The following is a 14,637-nucleotide window of genomic DNA, read 5'->3' as shown; positions in this document are numbered from 1 at the left end:
TTCGGCGCCAAACGCGTGTGACTTGGCGAGCCGCAGCGCGCCGCGTGTCCTTCCGCCGCGCGGGCCGGGAGTAGCGGCCGCAGGAAAGAGCGGAACGGGAGGGAGCGTGGCGGAGGGATCCGGGCGGCGCGCGCGGCCGGGCGGGCGCGGGTCCGTGTTCCCCCTCGTCATGGTGGTCCTGCGGAGCAGCGCCGCCCGTCCGCCCCGCATGGCCGCCCGCGGCAGTCACTGTCGCCGGCCCCCCTTCGACCTGCTGGACTCCAGCTCCGAGTTTATCTCCTTGGAGCCCCCCCCCCCCTCAGGAGCCACCGCGTATGGACGCGCTCCGGGTCCGCCAGGGCCGCGGTATCCAGGGGGACCAGGAGAGCCGAGGAGGCCGTGAGTGCCGGGGTGGGGGTGGGGTGAGCACGGCCTGGCGGGCAGCACTGGGCTGTGGGCCCGGAGAGGTGGCGGGGGGAGCCGCTGCTGGGAGGAGCTGAGAAGGCGCTGGGGAGCGGTGTTCCTTGGAGGATAAAAAGAGGGGAGAACCGAGTGTTTGGGGTAAGCAGCTGCGGTTGGGGGTGTGTGAAGAGGCAGCCGGCCTGCCCCCCCATTCCCGGCCTGCCCCCCCGTTCCCGGCCGCCCCGCAGCTAAAGGCGGCCCGGAGCTGGTCCGGGGGCTGTGGCAGCGTGCCGAGAGCCCGTCTCATGGAATATAAACCTGCATCACCTCATGGTTTGGTGTGTTGTATGTCCTTCCCCATCCCCATTTATTTTGGTTCAGTTCCTTATCTGAAAAAGTTATCTTAAAAAGATCTTAGAGACCTCTTTGCTTTAGTTGCAGTAATGCTTATAGAGCGCTCTCTGTTTAGATGATAGAAATGCATCAAAACCGGCGCGACACGAAATATATGGGACCAATGAGTGCACTCTGGTTGGCCCGGAGGGCCTGTTAATGCTCCTTAGTCAAGCGTATCCAAATAGTACTTTGGATGTTCTAAAAACAAAACTCTGTTTAGAAATTAGGGCTCGTTTGTACTTAATTAAAGTGCTTAACTTAAACTGGTGAAAATGTTACTTAAGCTTTCTATAATCTTGATCTACCCTACTAGAAAAGAGACAGATAACTTGCATGATGGTAAAGGATATCAAGCGGCCTGTGCGCTCTGCATCTCAGCATTGTGACTTTAATAACTGAATCATTTAGCTTTTCATTGTTTTTAACATAGCCTTCAAAAACAAAAACTTTTCTCTACTATTTCCAAGTCAGGCTCTTCTCTGCAGGCTGTCCTGCATTTCTATGACTAATAAAGGTAGACCAGATCCGACTCGGAAGTGGTCTGCTCTTCAAGGGAGCCCTGCCTTGGAGTGATGCTCCTCACAGACAGTTTCCTTCCAGCAGAAGTCTGTCAGGAGTCTCAGTTGTATGGATGAATTTTATATTTTTTGCCATTATATCAAGACTACTGAACTAAGAAGGAAAAAATCCTTCGACTGGTGGGTTTTTCCCCCCCTTAGAAAGAGTCATGGAATCTGCTTAAATATCACTGCTTTGTTTTTGCAGTCTCTGTTTTTCAGGGGCTGCGTTCAGCCTTTGCACAGGAGGGAAGGCTGTGCAGCATTAGGCAGATAACACTGCTGGCATGTGTTCTCAGTGTGGAAAACAGGAATGAGGAAGCTAAATGTAAACTCATCCCTGAAACCAAAGCAGAATCATTGTTATGAAACTGGTTTATAAGGTTATTCTTTGGTTTGGGCTTGTTTTTATTTTTTCTTTCTTCCTTTTTGTAGACCTTTCCCGTGCTTTGAGAATGGAGTCATTACCTCAAGTGAAGGATGCTGGGTTCTGCTGTAGGTTTTAACCGTAGAGTTAATGTAGAAGTGCCCCATCTGACAGAGATGATGGGAACTGGTGCTGGCTCTGTGTTCAAGTCCTGATGCCTCTTTCCTATCTTGTTGATATGCAAGAACTTGGTGGTGGTAGCTTTTGCTTTTTTTCCTGATATCAGCATATGGTTTATCTTTAGTTATCCAGCTCATTTCATCCATAGACAGTAAGAAGTGTACAGCAAACATCTGGCATCTGCTGGGTTTATTCTCTTCCAGGTTTCCAGTCCTGGTAAAGTTTCATGAGTGAGTTTCCCAGTGAGATCCAAAGTGGCTGCTATCCCTTTGGAAGCCATGTATCTCCAGGTCTATAACCCTAGTATAATTCTCCAAGCTGAACAAGTTTGTTCTTGTGACCTATGTTTGAGGGCAGTGTGCTCCAGAGTTCCATTTTTGTCTGGGCATCTTGACTGTATCAGAAACAGTGTCGCCAGCAAGACCAGGGCAGAGATTGTCTGCTGTGCTCAGCAATAGTGAGGCCACATCTTGAATCCTGTGTCCAGTTCTGGCCTCTCAGGACAAGAAGGACATTGAGGTGTTGGAATGTGTCCTGAGAAACACAACAGAGCTGGGGAAGGGTCTAGAAAGTAAATCATATGAGGAGCAGATGAGAGAGCTGGGGGTGTTCAGCCTGGAGAAAAGGAGACTTGGGGAAGACCTTATCACTTTACAACTACCTGAAGGGAGGTTATGGGGGATCAACCAAGTAACCTGTGACAGGACAAGAGGACATAGCCTCCAGCTGCACCAGGGAAGATTTAGGTTGGACATCAGGAAGAAATTTTTCACAAAAAGGGTGGTTAAGTCTTGGAACAGGCTGGACAGGGAAGTGTGGAGTCACCACCCCTGGAAGTGTTCAAGAAATGACTGGATGTGGCACTTAGTGCTGGAGTTTTGTTCATAAGGGGATGATCGTTCAGAGGTTGGACTCGATCTTGGAGGTCTTTTCCAACCTTAATGATTCTATAAAGGTGAAGGTCCTGGCTTCACTTCACTTCAGGAGCTCCTGGCAAGCTCCTCTGCCAGCTCCCTCTGTACCCTTGGGTGGGATCCCATTGGGACCTGTAGGATTGTGGGTGTCCAAGTGGTGTAGCAGGTCATTGATTGTTTCCTCCTGGATTATGGGGGCTTCATTCTGCTCTCTGCCCCTGTCTGTGGGCTGCTGGTCTTACTGTTAAAAACTGAGGCAAAGTACCTCTGCCTTCTCCTTATCTGTTGTCATATGTTTGCCTGTACATCAAGTGAAGAATGGAGATTCTCTTTGGTCTTCCTTTTCTTGCTGATGTATTTGTAAAAATGTTTTGTGTTGTCTTTTACGGCACTAGTCAGATTAAATTCTGTTTGGGCTTTGACCCTTGTAATTTTTTTCCCTGCATAACCTCCCAACATCCTTGTGGTCATTCTTCACTCATCATCTCCATCAATGAGTGGAATTACCTCTTGGTAGCATTTAGTGTGAAGAAATAGAATAATCTGGTCTGTTTTCTGCCCTTTTCAGTGTGAGATTTAGTTTGGCATACTTGTCACGAGACCTTGGCTTGTAAATGGAACAAGCCCCTTCCCATGGTCATCGCAGCTTTCCTCATATAGTAAAAGTCAGTAGCATCTTCCTTGCAGAAACACCAATGTGAGCAAGATGAACGACCATGAAGAACTCTTTATCTTGAGTTCCCTTTGGTTTTCTGTGGATAAATGCTATCCTCCTGAAGGAGATCTTTTTATATCCCTCTGAATGCCATTATAAATGGAACAGAGACAGGAGGAAAACTCTCCTAAAAAGATTTTAATCCCAGTACTAGCAATTTTTCTGTTGTATTAAAGATACATAAATCTGGCAGAAAATGAACCCCCTTGGGTTTCAGCTGGTCCTCAGAGATCAGAGGAGCTGGGTGTAGCTGGGCCGAAGTCCTGATTATAGCCCATTGGACACTATCAGCCTGGCCGAGTTCAGTAGGAACTTGCAGGATCCAGATTTGCGAATAGTGCGGGTAATTGAAGCGACAGGAAAGCAGATTCTGAATTGCTGGTGGTAAATGCACCAACTACAGAGTGTTAATATGGGCTGCTACAGAAGGAATAGCGACAGAGATCTATTAGTGATAGATCTAAGTAAATACTCCCAGGTCTGCTCCAAGACAGTTGGGAGGCACAAAGCTCACCTAAAGGCATCCCTTCAGGGACAAGGAGTGACACAGTCCATCAGCTGATCCAAAGCAAGTAGTGGAGCTTTCTCCTCTCTCTATTGTTTTGCTCAGTTTTTTGGTTGTTCTTGTTTTGGGGTTTTTTTGCTCCAAACCCCTCCTTTTATAGTATAATATTTGGCCTTTCCCAAAGGGATGGAACAATTCAATTGCATATTATAAGTGAGATTTTGGTTACTGGGGTCGCTGAACCAAGTTTGAAATCAAAGATTTTGGGTTTTTTCTTTGAAATCTGGTGTGGTTTTTTTCATCAGAGCTACTTCTTGGTGCAGAAGTGGTTTGAGGCTTACCTGCCGTTAGTTGCGACACGCTTGAGTCAGGAGTGTAACAGACTAAACTTGATCAAATGAGGTAATGTAAGTGGTTCAGATAAATACATTCTTCCTTCTTTTCCTAGAAATTTTCCTCTGGCAACATTGAATGTTTCAATGGACACTGTTTAAGATCGATGAGAAAAAACATGGCGCCCTGTTCAGACTCCAGCTTTGACAAAAGCATGGAAATACTAAGTGAAAATGTCAATCGACACTTTTCAAGGTATTGTATTTTAGGTGTTCAATCTCTATTTAAGTATGAATGAAAAGGAAAAGTGAAAGCATGCACAGTGAGTCATGTCATGATAAATCTACGGCTAAAAACCCACAAGGGAGTATGAGTATGTTAATGTCAGTGCCAGTGTCTTAGAACTAGAATCACTCTTCTTAGTAAAAGTCTTCTGATTCTACAAAAGGCATATATCTGCTCCTGGGTCCTTTGAGCTCTCTCCTCCACTTAGGTTACTGAGATATTACCTGCCTTCTTGAGACATCAAGATGAGCCAGTTGGGAAATAATCTGTCCTTAGAGAACTGCATGCGTATGGTACACAGCAGACTTGGGATCCAGATTCTCCCTGGAGTCCACAGGCTTTTCTTTGCATGACGTTGAGTGCCAGATTGAAGTTCCCCAGTGCTGAGGGGCAACTGCAATTCAATGTGATTCAGTACTTTTGTACAATACTTCTAATACAATTCTGCTCTCCTTTCTTCTCCTCTCTTTCTTAATGTAGGCAGTTGGCAAAGCCAAAATCAGGCCCAAAAAAAGACTATAAAGAAGGTAAGTAGTGATAATTCCTTAAGATTCCTTTTTAGCTGGATATCTGAGAAGGATTGCATTTGGTCACTTTGTCCATTTAACTTGGCCCCAAAAACTTCTGAACTCATCAGCCAAAATCACCTGAATTTGTGAGACTAGATATAACAAAGTTAGGAATTTCCACTGAGTTCTATGAAAAGAGGTAGGTGCAGATAGGAGAAGATGCCATTAATTCCTTTCAGGCTTGGGAAGAATGCAGTGTGAATTCCTGAATTTTTAGGTGTTAGAGAATCTGTTTCTTATCTCGTGTTTCTTTGTGTCAGTCATTTTCTGCAGAACTGGTTAACTTTACAGGTTAACTATAAATCAGTTTTGCAAGTAGGAGGAGATATTGCAGTATTGTAAAAAAAGTCAGTTATAACGTAATTCAGTCATGAGATGCACACTGGCGTGGGGAAGGTGTCCCTGAAATTGAGCATTTCACCTTGGAACTGACTTGCCATGCTGAGTACACAAGGAGGCTTGGTGCCTTAAGGCCACTTTATGGCAGCTGGGAAAATCCTTTAGCTCCAGGCAGCATTGTGCCAGCTACAGGCCAAATGTGGGAAGGGACCCAAAATGCACTTTGTGTGTAGTAACTCAAGATCTATTTGGGCAATGTAAACTATTATTTACTGAACTCAAAGTTAGTTTTATAATTGGTGATGATGATGTGTTTAAACTAATGTGGTGATACATCTGTTACTCTCACTGACCTCTCTTAACAGTTTTAATGATAGTACAAGTAATGAACCCATAGCAAAGGATGCTTGCTGTCTGGTAAATATTGGGCAGATGTCTTTTAAAGCAAGCAAGCATTTTTGAGTTCTTTATACTTAGGAGTTTATCTTGAGGCATTTCTTGTCTTCTAGGGCTTTTGTGTCATGGTGCAGAAAATGAAAATGATGCATGCTTAGACAGTGTACCAAAACTGTGCATCTTTAGAAGAGACCTCGCACATAAGCAATTTTTAGAAAAAACTATTAGATACAATTTTACATGAATGGAGAGAAAACACCTTAGAGGTAGGCATTTGTTGTTTTCACTTTCCCAGGGAGAGGTAACTGGAATAAATTTGCCTCCTACATGGAACCAAAGCTGGGTGTTTGTTTTCATCAGATTGGCTTTCCTGTCTATGAAAAAGCTGCTATACAAATCAGACTTTCAAATATGTAGTTTAAGCGTAAGTACTTTAAGTTGAATGCTGTGATCACAAAAATAACTTTCAATTCAGTATTTAAATTTTAAAAATCAGTTAAAGGCAGGAGGTTTTACATTTTGCTAGAGCAAGAGTGAATTAAAGGGACTGACATATTTCCCATCACAGGAAGTTTTATGTATTATTGCATTTTAGTGTCCAGAACACTGAAGACCAGAGCTGATGCAAAAGCTGCTGAGCAAGCCCATGAAGAAAATGGGGATTTGGAGGTTCGCCGCAGCTGCAGGCTTCGACAAAGCCGTTACACCACTACAAATGACTCTGTTTTGTTTGACAAACTTATAACAAAGTAAGGAGGCTTTTCTCATCTTGCAAAGCTACTACAATGAGCCTTATTAGCAACTCTTTGTACTATGGCAAAATATGGCTAGGGACTTTCTCCTTCTTTTCACAGCAGGAAAAGGTATTGTTTTTCCTAGCAGCAAGAGCTACTTGCATTCACTGGTCAGGCTGAGACTTCCCTATGAGCTGCTAGATATGTGCTAGATCTGAGTGATTGGATGCTAGGAAGAAATTGTTTACTGTGAGGGTGCTGAGGCACTGGAATATGTTGACCAGAGTAGCTGTGGATGCCCAGTCCCCAGAAGTGTTCAAGGTCACATTGGGACTTTGAGCAGCCTGGTCTGGCATCTATGTGCTGGGTAGGTTTAAATGTTTTCTTATGAACCAAAACAATCAGTTTATGTTGTGACTTTCACTAGATTTAACTTAAGATACTAAGGAAAGTTGGATACTGGCAAAGTGAAGCAATCCTAGTGTTTCTGCCTGTGGCTTAATCCCCTTGTGAAGGAAGCCCAGACTGAAATTTGTTTTCTGAAAGGTTTGCAAAGTGTAACAGCAGTAAGGTGTTGTGTCTAGCATAAGTAGTCACTAAAAAGCAACATGAAACTTTAATAGCAGTGTAGAGAAGAATAAGCAATCTGTTGTCTGAAGAAGGATGTGAACGAAGTGACTCAATGCTATCATGCAGAGCAACCTAAGTACTATGAAAAGCTCCCATAATTTCTTTGTTACCTTACTATGATCTTCAGAATTCTCTTTTCCTACTAAAGTAGTTGAGTTTTTTTTACTCTGTTCAGCAAGAGGGGTAAATAAACCTGAAAACAATGCATGTTTGCAAATCCTCAAACATTTGTTCTTAATTCTCTCCATAAAAAAGTAAACGTTTGACCTAATTTTTAAGTAGTGTTGAAAAATTTGGCTGAGTGTCAATGACTCTTGCGTTGTGCCCACTGTATTAAAATGGTTTGGTCATTGTCTGCTGTTCTAAATGGGCTTTTTTTTGTATTTGCATATTTTTGGTTTTTTGTGTCAACTTTGTATCTTAGTACTGCAGAAGCAGTCTTGCAAAAAATGGATGACATGGAGAAGATGCGTAGACGGCGAAGGATGGGAGACCTGGAGGAGTTCCACGACACAGAAGAAGTAGATACTAATTTATTTTGCTGTTTTTGTATAAATAGGGTATTTCACATAGGGAAACTATTTCCCTGCCCCGAGAGGAACTCATGTTAAAATGATAGACAGCCATCATATTTCCTCTGTTTTAGTTCTGCTTTATTAAATTAAGTTAATCCACTGTCCTTTTGAATGGCAGTCGATTTGGTTTTTAAACATCTTCATAGCCTGCTTTCAATAGATTTTTTATTTGGATCTGCATTCCTGTTTTAGAGTGGAAACCCTTGTTATTAATCTTACTAGTCCTGGATTCTAGCATGATATTCCTGTTCTCTCTTGCTGTACAATCATTAAATCTTCTGTGTATATGGAGTGCCTTGGTAATGATACTCCACAGGCACCAAATATGCCCACAGGTTTTCTGCTTATTTGTGACTGGTCTTTCATGTTTCTTTTTTTTCCTTTAAGGAAAGCCTCGATATGGAAAGGACTGACGAAGAAATAGCTGATAATCAAGGTAGTGTTGTAGGATAATTCTGTTTTGAATTTTCTTGACTATGCTCTAGCCAAAAGCTTTGTCTTAAATAATTGAGATGGGATGAACTACTGGGTATTTTTCATCTATTAAAAAGAATCTATGCTGCCACTGACATTACAAGCCACAGTCACAGACTCTAGGGCTGTACTGTAGTGAGCTCAGAACAGGTTTTCAGAGGAAAAAAGAGGTTGTCGTTTTTCCAAAGCGCTTACAACAGAAAAGGTTGTGGACAAGTGGGGATACACGTAAGTGTAGTGCATTTAAAATTTCATATTATTTGCAACAGTACTTAAACAGTGGAACATGATGTTGATACACAGGGGGTTCCTCAGAAGAAAGTGAAGCCAAAGAAGACGATGGTGAAGACACTCGAAAGCGTTACTCCTTTCGGCAGAGGAAAACTGTTGAGCGTTATCAAGCTCCATTGCAAAGTAGGTTACAGGCACAACTTCTCATAAGAACTAATTTCTTGCATGGAAGTGGGAATGTTACAGGGCTTTTTTTAGAATGAAACTATATACACCCACTCAACATCTATTTAAATATCTTACCTGCCATTTTGTTAAATGCATATATACTGTGCACATTCTATTTCTTTGCCTTTTGGCATCCTTACTGTTGTTTTTCAATAAAAATACTACCTAGGTATCCTTGAAAGAATAGTAATTAAACAGACCTGATGATCTTACTCTTGTGGTTTTCAGTTCTTAAAAATCAGGTGTGTATGTTTTTGCTTTTATTGTGCACTGATTTTTAAAAAAACCTCTTCCCCCCCACCCTTGAAACTTCCCCAGAACTTAGAAATGGGTGATACACATCTCATTCTCTGCCTCTTTTAGTATCCTGCTTTCTCTTAAACTTGTTTGTAACATTAACCTTTTCTGCTTTCAACAGAACCAAGACAACGTAAGATGTATTTTGCTGACAGGTCTTCGCCCGTCAGACAGAGAGATTCATGCAAGGGAACTAACAGGTATGAGTTTGTTTAGTGATAGTTCTTTCTCAGTAGTGCTGTCAGTCACATGACTGAATACTGCTTTCAAGAGTTTTTGGACTTGTAATTCGATATTAACAGTATGGTTATTGCTGTGGTAGTCTGAGAGTATAAAGAAAGCAAATATTGGGGGGAAGCCCATCCTTTTTACTGGCCATTAGATTTTATTTGAAAATGCAGTTTTTGTGGTGGTGATGAGGGTTATAGCTAACTCTGTATAACTGAATTAATTTGTTCTGGAATTGAAGCCAAATTCTCCCTCTGAAAATCTCAGACAGTTGTATCTTGAAGGATGCAAATTATTTTCTTAAAACCAAAGACAATTCACTTAGAGAGCCTGTATGGAAGTTTTAATGAAATTTTTTTTTAATCACTCAGCTACTGATTCGGGTTTCTCTTTGGAATCAGTTTCTGTATGAAACTATATTTAAAGCAAGAAAAATGCTAAATGAAATTCTAAATTACAAATTGGAGTAGCAATGACAATTAGGTTTAGGATCCTACAAGTGTTGAATGCCATTCCTTGCTAGATAGGAGCACTTTGTTTAGCGTCCTTGAAAGCAGGCAGTTATGGAAGGAGGTGGTTTTGAAACCAAATTTTGAAATTAAAAGGTTGATGTTTCACAGAGTGGATACATAATGCTAAGTGAAACTTGATTTGTGTGTGAAAGAGTGGACAAAAAGTAACTTGCTTAAGATATTTCTTTTTACACTGGTTAAACATTTTACCTTCCTAATAAAAATCAAGTTTTGCGGTCACAAGGAAAATCACATAATGTACTTTAAAATCAGATTCACATGGAGTACAATTATCTGGAAACTTACTAGATCTCAAGCTAAACTGAGATAGTGTTCACTTAAATCTTGATATTACTTAGTGTTTATTTTAATTGTTTGAATTGTTTGAATGTTTGCAGACGGAGACACACAGTCCCCAGCAGTGATTCCTCTTCCTCATCTGATGATGAAGAGGATTTTGAGAGGCAGAGGAACAACAGAAATTTAAGAAGGTTAGTGCAATTGGAGAACAGGGGAGGACAGAGTTTACTTGGGAGGACTTAACACTTCACAGTCAGGAAGATGTAACCATCTTAATCTTGTTCAGTTTGTAAATTCTGGCAATTGTATCTGTTTATACAGCTGTAACTGGACTCTACAGTTGGATTTTTAGAATTGATTTTAATAAGCAATTTGATTTCTAGGTGAGAAGGGGGGTAGCAACACTTTGATAAAACTTCTTAATATAAAATTCTGCTGCTCCTGTGCTTTACGGTAGCTGATTCAGAAAGAAAACCACCATAACAGAGAATGTTATAAATAGAGGAAGTGACAGAGATTTGGTTTCTTAACAAATGCTCTAGAAAAACTGTTTTAGTAACAGTCTAACAAATATGTTTTCAGCCTGATGTCTTTCTGACTAGTCTCCTGGCACACAGGTTCCAGAGGCTTTGGGAAGGACTGGCAGTGATAGGGAGCCTTTATAATCTTAATACCAACGGAAATAAGTATCCTGTTGGGCTGTAACTTTTCTAATATAGAAGTTAAAAGTATCTGAAAGATATCAGTGTGTTTGGGGATTGGGAGGGGCAGTTTTCTTCCTCATACGGATCACTGTCAATCCATGGTCTGCACATAAGGAATAACTTGTTCTAAGCTTGTATTCCTATATATGCTCTGTTGACTGGCATGGATATTCGTAAGTGCTAAGAGCTGTTAAAATAATTAACTCAGTTTAATATCTGGAGTAACCATTTTCCTTTCTTTACTCATGGGCACTAAACATAAAACAGCTGGAACAAATATTTAACAATTCAGGAAGTTTATACTCATTTGTAAGGTCATCTGCATTCACTTGCTGTTATTAGAAAATCAAAAATCCACACTCTAAGTTAGAAAGCGCCTTTCCTTTTCTCCTTAATTCAAATCAGGTCTCTTCCTGTCAACTTTCGGAAAAGTGATTTAAAGGGAGTTCACAAGGACCGCATGAAAATTGGAGCGAGTCTGGCTGATGTTGATCCAGTGCAAATAGATTGTTCAGTAAGTATTTTTACTTCATTGTGTCAGAGAAACATTTCCAGTAATTTTGAAAGCTTTCAGTAATGCTCTGTCTACAACTACCTTGGCTTACAGTTTTGTTTCAAGCAGTTTGAAAATTGGCATGAGTGTTTCCTTTGTGCTGACATCTAATTTCTGATGGAATTTGTTCTGGTTTGGCCAAATTTAGAAATATATCCTCTGAGGGAAGGCACAACCACCCCTCCCCCACCAGGTCCAGGAAAAATAAAGTTTAAAGGCACAAGAATTAATTTCTGGGCATAGGGCAGCGATATGGGATACACATCACAAAGTCACCCCAAGACAGAACTCTATCAAGGTTACAGCATTTAACATCTAAAATGCGTTATGGTGTCTTCATCTTTAGGTACGATTTGATGGCGTGGGTGGTCTTTCTGACCACATTTCAGCTTTAAAAGAGATGGTGGTTTTTCCATTGCTTTATCCAGAAGTGTTTGAGAGGTTCAAAATTCAACCTCCAAGGTAAGGGATGCCATTGAAAACTGTAAATTCTACTTCACCTATTTTCAGGAAAATATTCAACTGCGCTATTGTTGTTTCCACGCTTCAGAATTTTAAGTGTTGATTGTTTGGGGTTTTTTTAGCACTAGGAAAAAGTAATTTTTAAAAAAACTGATAGAATCCAGCATACATGTGGGTTCAAAGATTTACAGTGTGGTAAGACTGTTTTAAAAGTGTCTTGCCTTTCAAAAGGGGGAGGTGGACTGGTTTTGAGTTCCACATGCAAGTGGACTTGATCAGTTTGTAAGTGGTTGTCAACTGCAGTTCGTTTTGTGGAAGTCCAATTGTCTGTTCCACCAACTCTTTTTTTCAAGAGTTCCAGTAGCAGTTTTACAATTGATTTGACTTGTAACTAGAACCTTGCAGTGCTTGTTGTGCTTGGGCTAAAAAATGGATCTGTCCACTTTTTACACAGCTGAATGAGTTCTGTATTATGAAATGAAGTTATTAGAGATTTAATTGTTAGATTTATATATTCTTGGTCATCAGCACTCAGTCATGGTATATTGAAATAGGACTTCAGATTCTTTGGTTTCTGTAACTTTAAAAGTATTACAAACAATGAAGAGAGCTTTGTTTAGGAGAAAACAGTTGTATGCTTTAGGGATGAGGGTGGTAACAGGTACTTCTCTGGTATTTCTCTTATGTGAATTTTTTTTTCTTTTTTTTTTTAAATTGCAGAGGCTGTCTATTCTATGGCCCACCAGGGACTGGAAAGACATTGGTTGCTCGTGCACTTGCTAATGAATGTAGCCAAGGTGACAGGAGAGTAGCCTTTTTTATGAGAAAAGGTGCTGACTGCCTCAGTAAATGGGTCGGGGAATCTGAACGACAGCTTCGTTTGTTATTTGATCAGGTACAGTTGAAATGTACATTACATTCTGTCTGAGTTGTAACTAACTTCCTGTGGTCAAGAACAACTCTCTTTCATGTTTTGTCAACTCCTTCCATTGAAGTGGGATTGTCAGTGTTTCCTTTTTCAGTAACATTTTTAGGGGCTTGAAGTTTTGAGATGCATTAGGAAAAATTAGTGAAGCAGTCAAGAGAACCTTGCAAAGCAACATGCACCCGCAACTCCTTGCTTCAGGAAAGAAAAATCCAAACAGCCACAAAAAAGTTTTCAAGAAGTGCTGACTTTTGGTCAGAGGGAAAAAAATGCAGGCTGAAACCATGGTTATTTTTAAATTGATAACAAAGGTTGCTTCCAGAACTTGTAGTACAGTTAAGTCCTGGCTCTGTTCTTGGTGGTTGCCAAATAACTGTAAAAACCAGTGGTGTGATTTGTTTCCTGTCACCTATCTCAGTGGGTTGACCTAGGCTACTGCCTAATGTTACGACACTTTACTACTGTGGATCAATGAGTAGGAATCCCTGATGCTCATCTGAAAAATCTACTTCCAGGGACTTTGCAATCACAGTGTTGTTTGTGCATTTCTTCTCCAAACAGTGCTGCTTTCCTGATGTCAATATTCCTGTATTTTCACTGTAGGCCTACCAGATGCGACCTTCAATTATTTTCTTTGATGAGATCGATGGTCTTGCTCCTGTACGGTCCAGTAAACAAGACCAGGTTCATAGGTAGGGCATGTTTTGTGTCAACTTAGAAGCTGCTTGATCTTTGTGAAAAAGAGACCACAACCTATTTAACTTGATGTGACACATTCATTTATCGTGAAAACTAGTAATTCAGTATTACTTAATTTCACGTTATCTTTAAATAGTAATTAAAAACAATTCACTAAACTTGATACCAGCACAAGGTCTGTGATACCTTATCTATTTTGTCATGTCTTAAAATGATTGGTCTTTTTCTTGTCAGCATTTTGTCAATGTGTTGCTGTTGTCCACAGGGACAGTGAGAAAAACTACACAGAAGTCCAGGATAAATGGGATTATTTAATTAATTACAGACTGATTTATATAGCATTGTTCACAAAAGTGGTATAACATTATTGGGTGCTTTACCATACACCTCCCAGAATGATTGGCTGAATGCTACGATGCCCATTTCAAAAGATTTTCTTCAGTGTGGAAAACAAGACTGTGCATAACAAGTTTGCACCTGTGAGATAAAGTCTTGGTTTACAAAACTCTCTACGCTGTTTACAGCTGGCTTGCCTGAGAAAGGAGACTCTCACAAGCAGCTCTAAAATGTAGGAAAATTTCTCTGCCAGGTCTTTCAGCATCTACAAAGAGCTTGTCCTTTTTGAGTGAGCATTAGTGATTATGTGGAACTGAAGAAAATTAACTAAACTGCTGAGTGAAAACTGTATTCTTCTCTTAGCTCTGTTGTATCAACACTTCTGGCACTTATGGATGGCTTAGACAGCAGAGGAGAGGTTGTGGTAATTGGAGCCACCAACAGGCTGGATTCTATAGATCCTGCTTTACGAAGACCAGGACGCTTTGATCGAGAATTCCTCTTCAGCTTGCCAAACAAAGAGGTCAGAACTTCAACTCAACCTCAGTGCTTAGTGTGGCAGAGTCCATCTTTGTAAGAAACCCCTGCAACACAGCAGGATTGTGGAGCAGTGACAGTCTCCTCAGTACTGTACTGCTTGGACAAAAGAGGGCTGTCTGGAGAGACTGTGCTGTACTGTGGAGGGCAGACCTGGCACTGAATATGTATCATTAAGCTGATTGCCTTCACCTAACTAATAGGTAGTTAGTTCTCTAATTAGTTTTGGTTTCTCTGTGACCAGCAAAGAAAATGGAGTGCTGCTACTCACCGAA

General features: G+C 41.0%; 1 protein-coding gene across 1 annotated transcript in view; it reads left to right on the top strand.

The window, feature by feature from the left end:
• The first annotated feature begins 89 nt into the window (after positions 1–89).
• ATAD2 (ATPase family AAA domain containing 2) overlaps positions 90–14,637 on the top strand; it is a 31,157-nt gene continuing 16,609 nt past the window's right edge. The window contains 15 exon segments of the mRNA XM_032132705.1: positions 90–286; positions 289–378; positions 4,464–4,603; positions 5,114–5,160; positions 6,533–6,686; positions 7,726–7,822; positions 8,264–8,312; positions 8,654–8,764; positions 9,228–9,306; positions 10,245–10,337; positions 11,256–11,364; positions 11,750–11,865; positions 12,586–12,760; positions 13,394–13,482; positions 14,189–14,348. Coding sequence (XP_031988596.1) covers positions 170–286; positions 289–378; positions 4,464–4,603; positions 5,114–5,160; positions 6,533–6,686; positions 7,726–7,822; positions 8,264–8,312; positions 8,654–8,764; positions 9,228–9,306; positions 10,245–10,337; positions 11,256–11,364; positions 11,750–11,865; positions 12,586–12,760; positions 13,394–13,482; positions 14,189–14,348 — 1,626 coding nt within the window. The 5' untranslated portion in view covers positions 90–169.

This window comes from Corvus moneduloides, chromosome 1 (assembly GCF_009650955.1).
Source record: "Corvus moneduloides isolate bCorMon1 chromosome 1, bCorMon1.pri, whole genome shotgun sequence".
NCBI lineage: Eukaryota > Metazoa > Chordata > Aves > Passeriformes > Corvidae > Corvus > Corvus moneduloides.
This window is presented reverse-complemented; position numbering and strand designations above follow the sequence as displayed.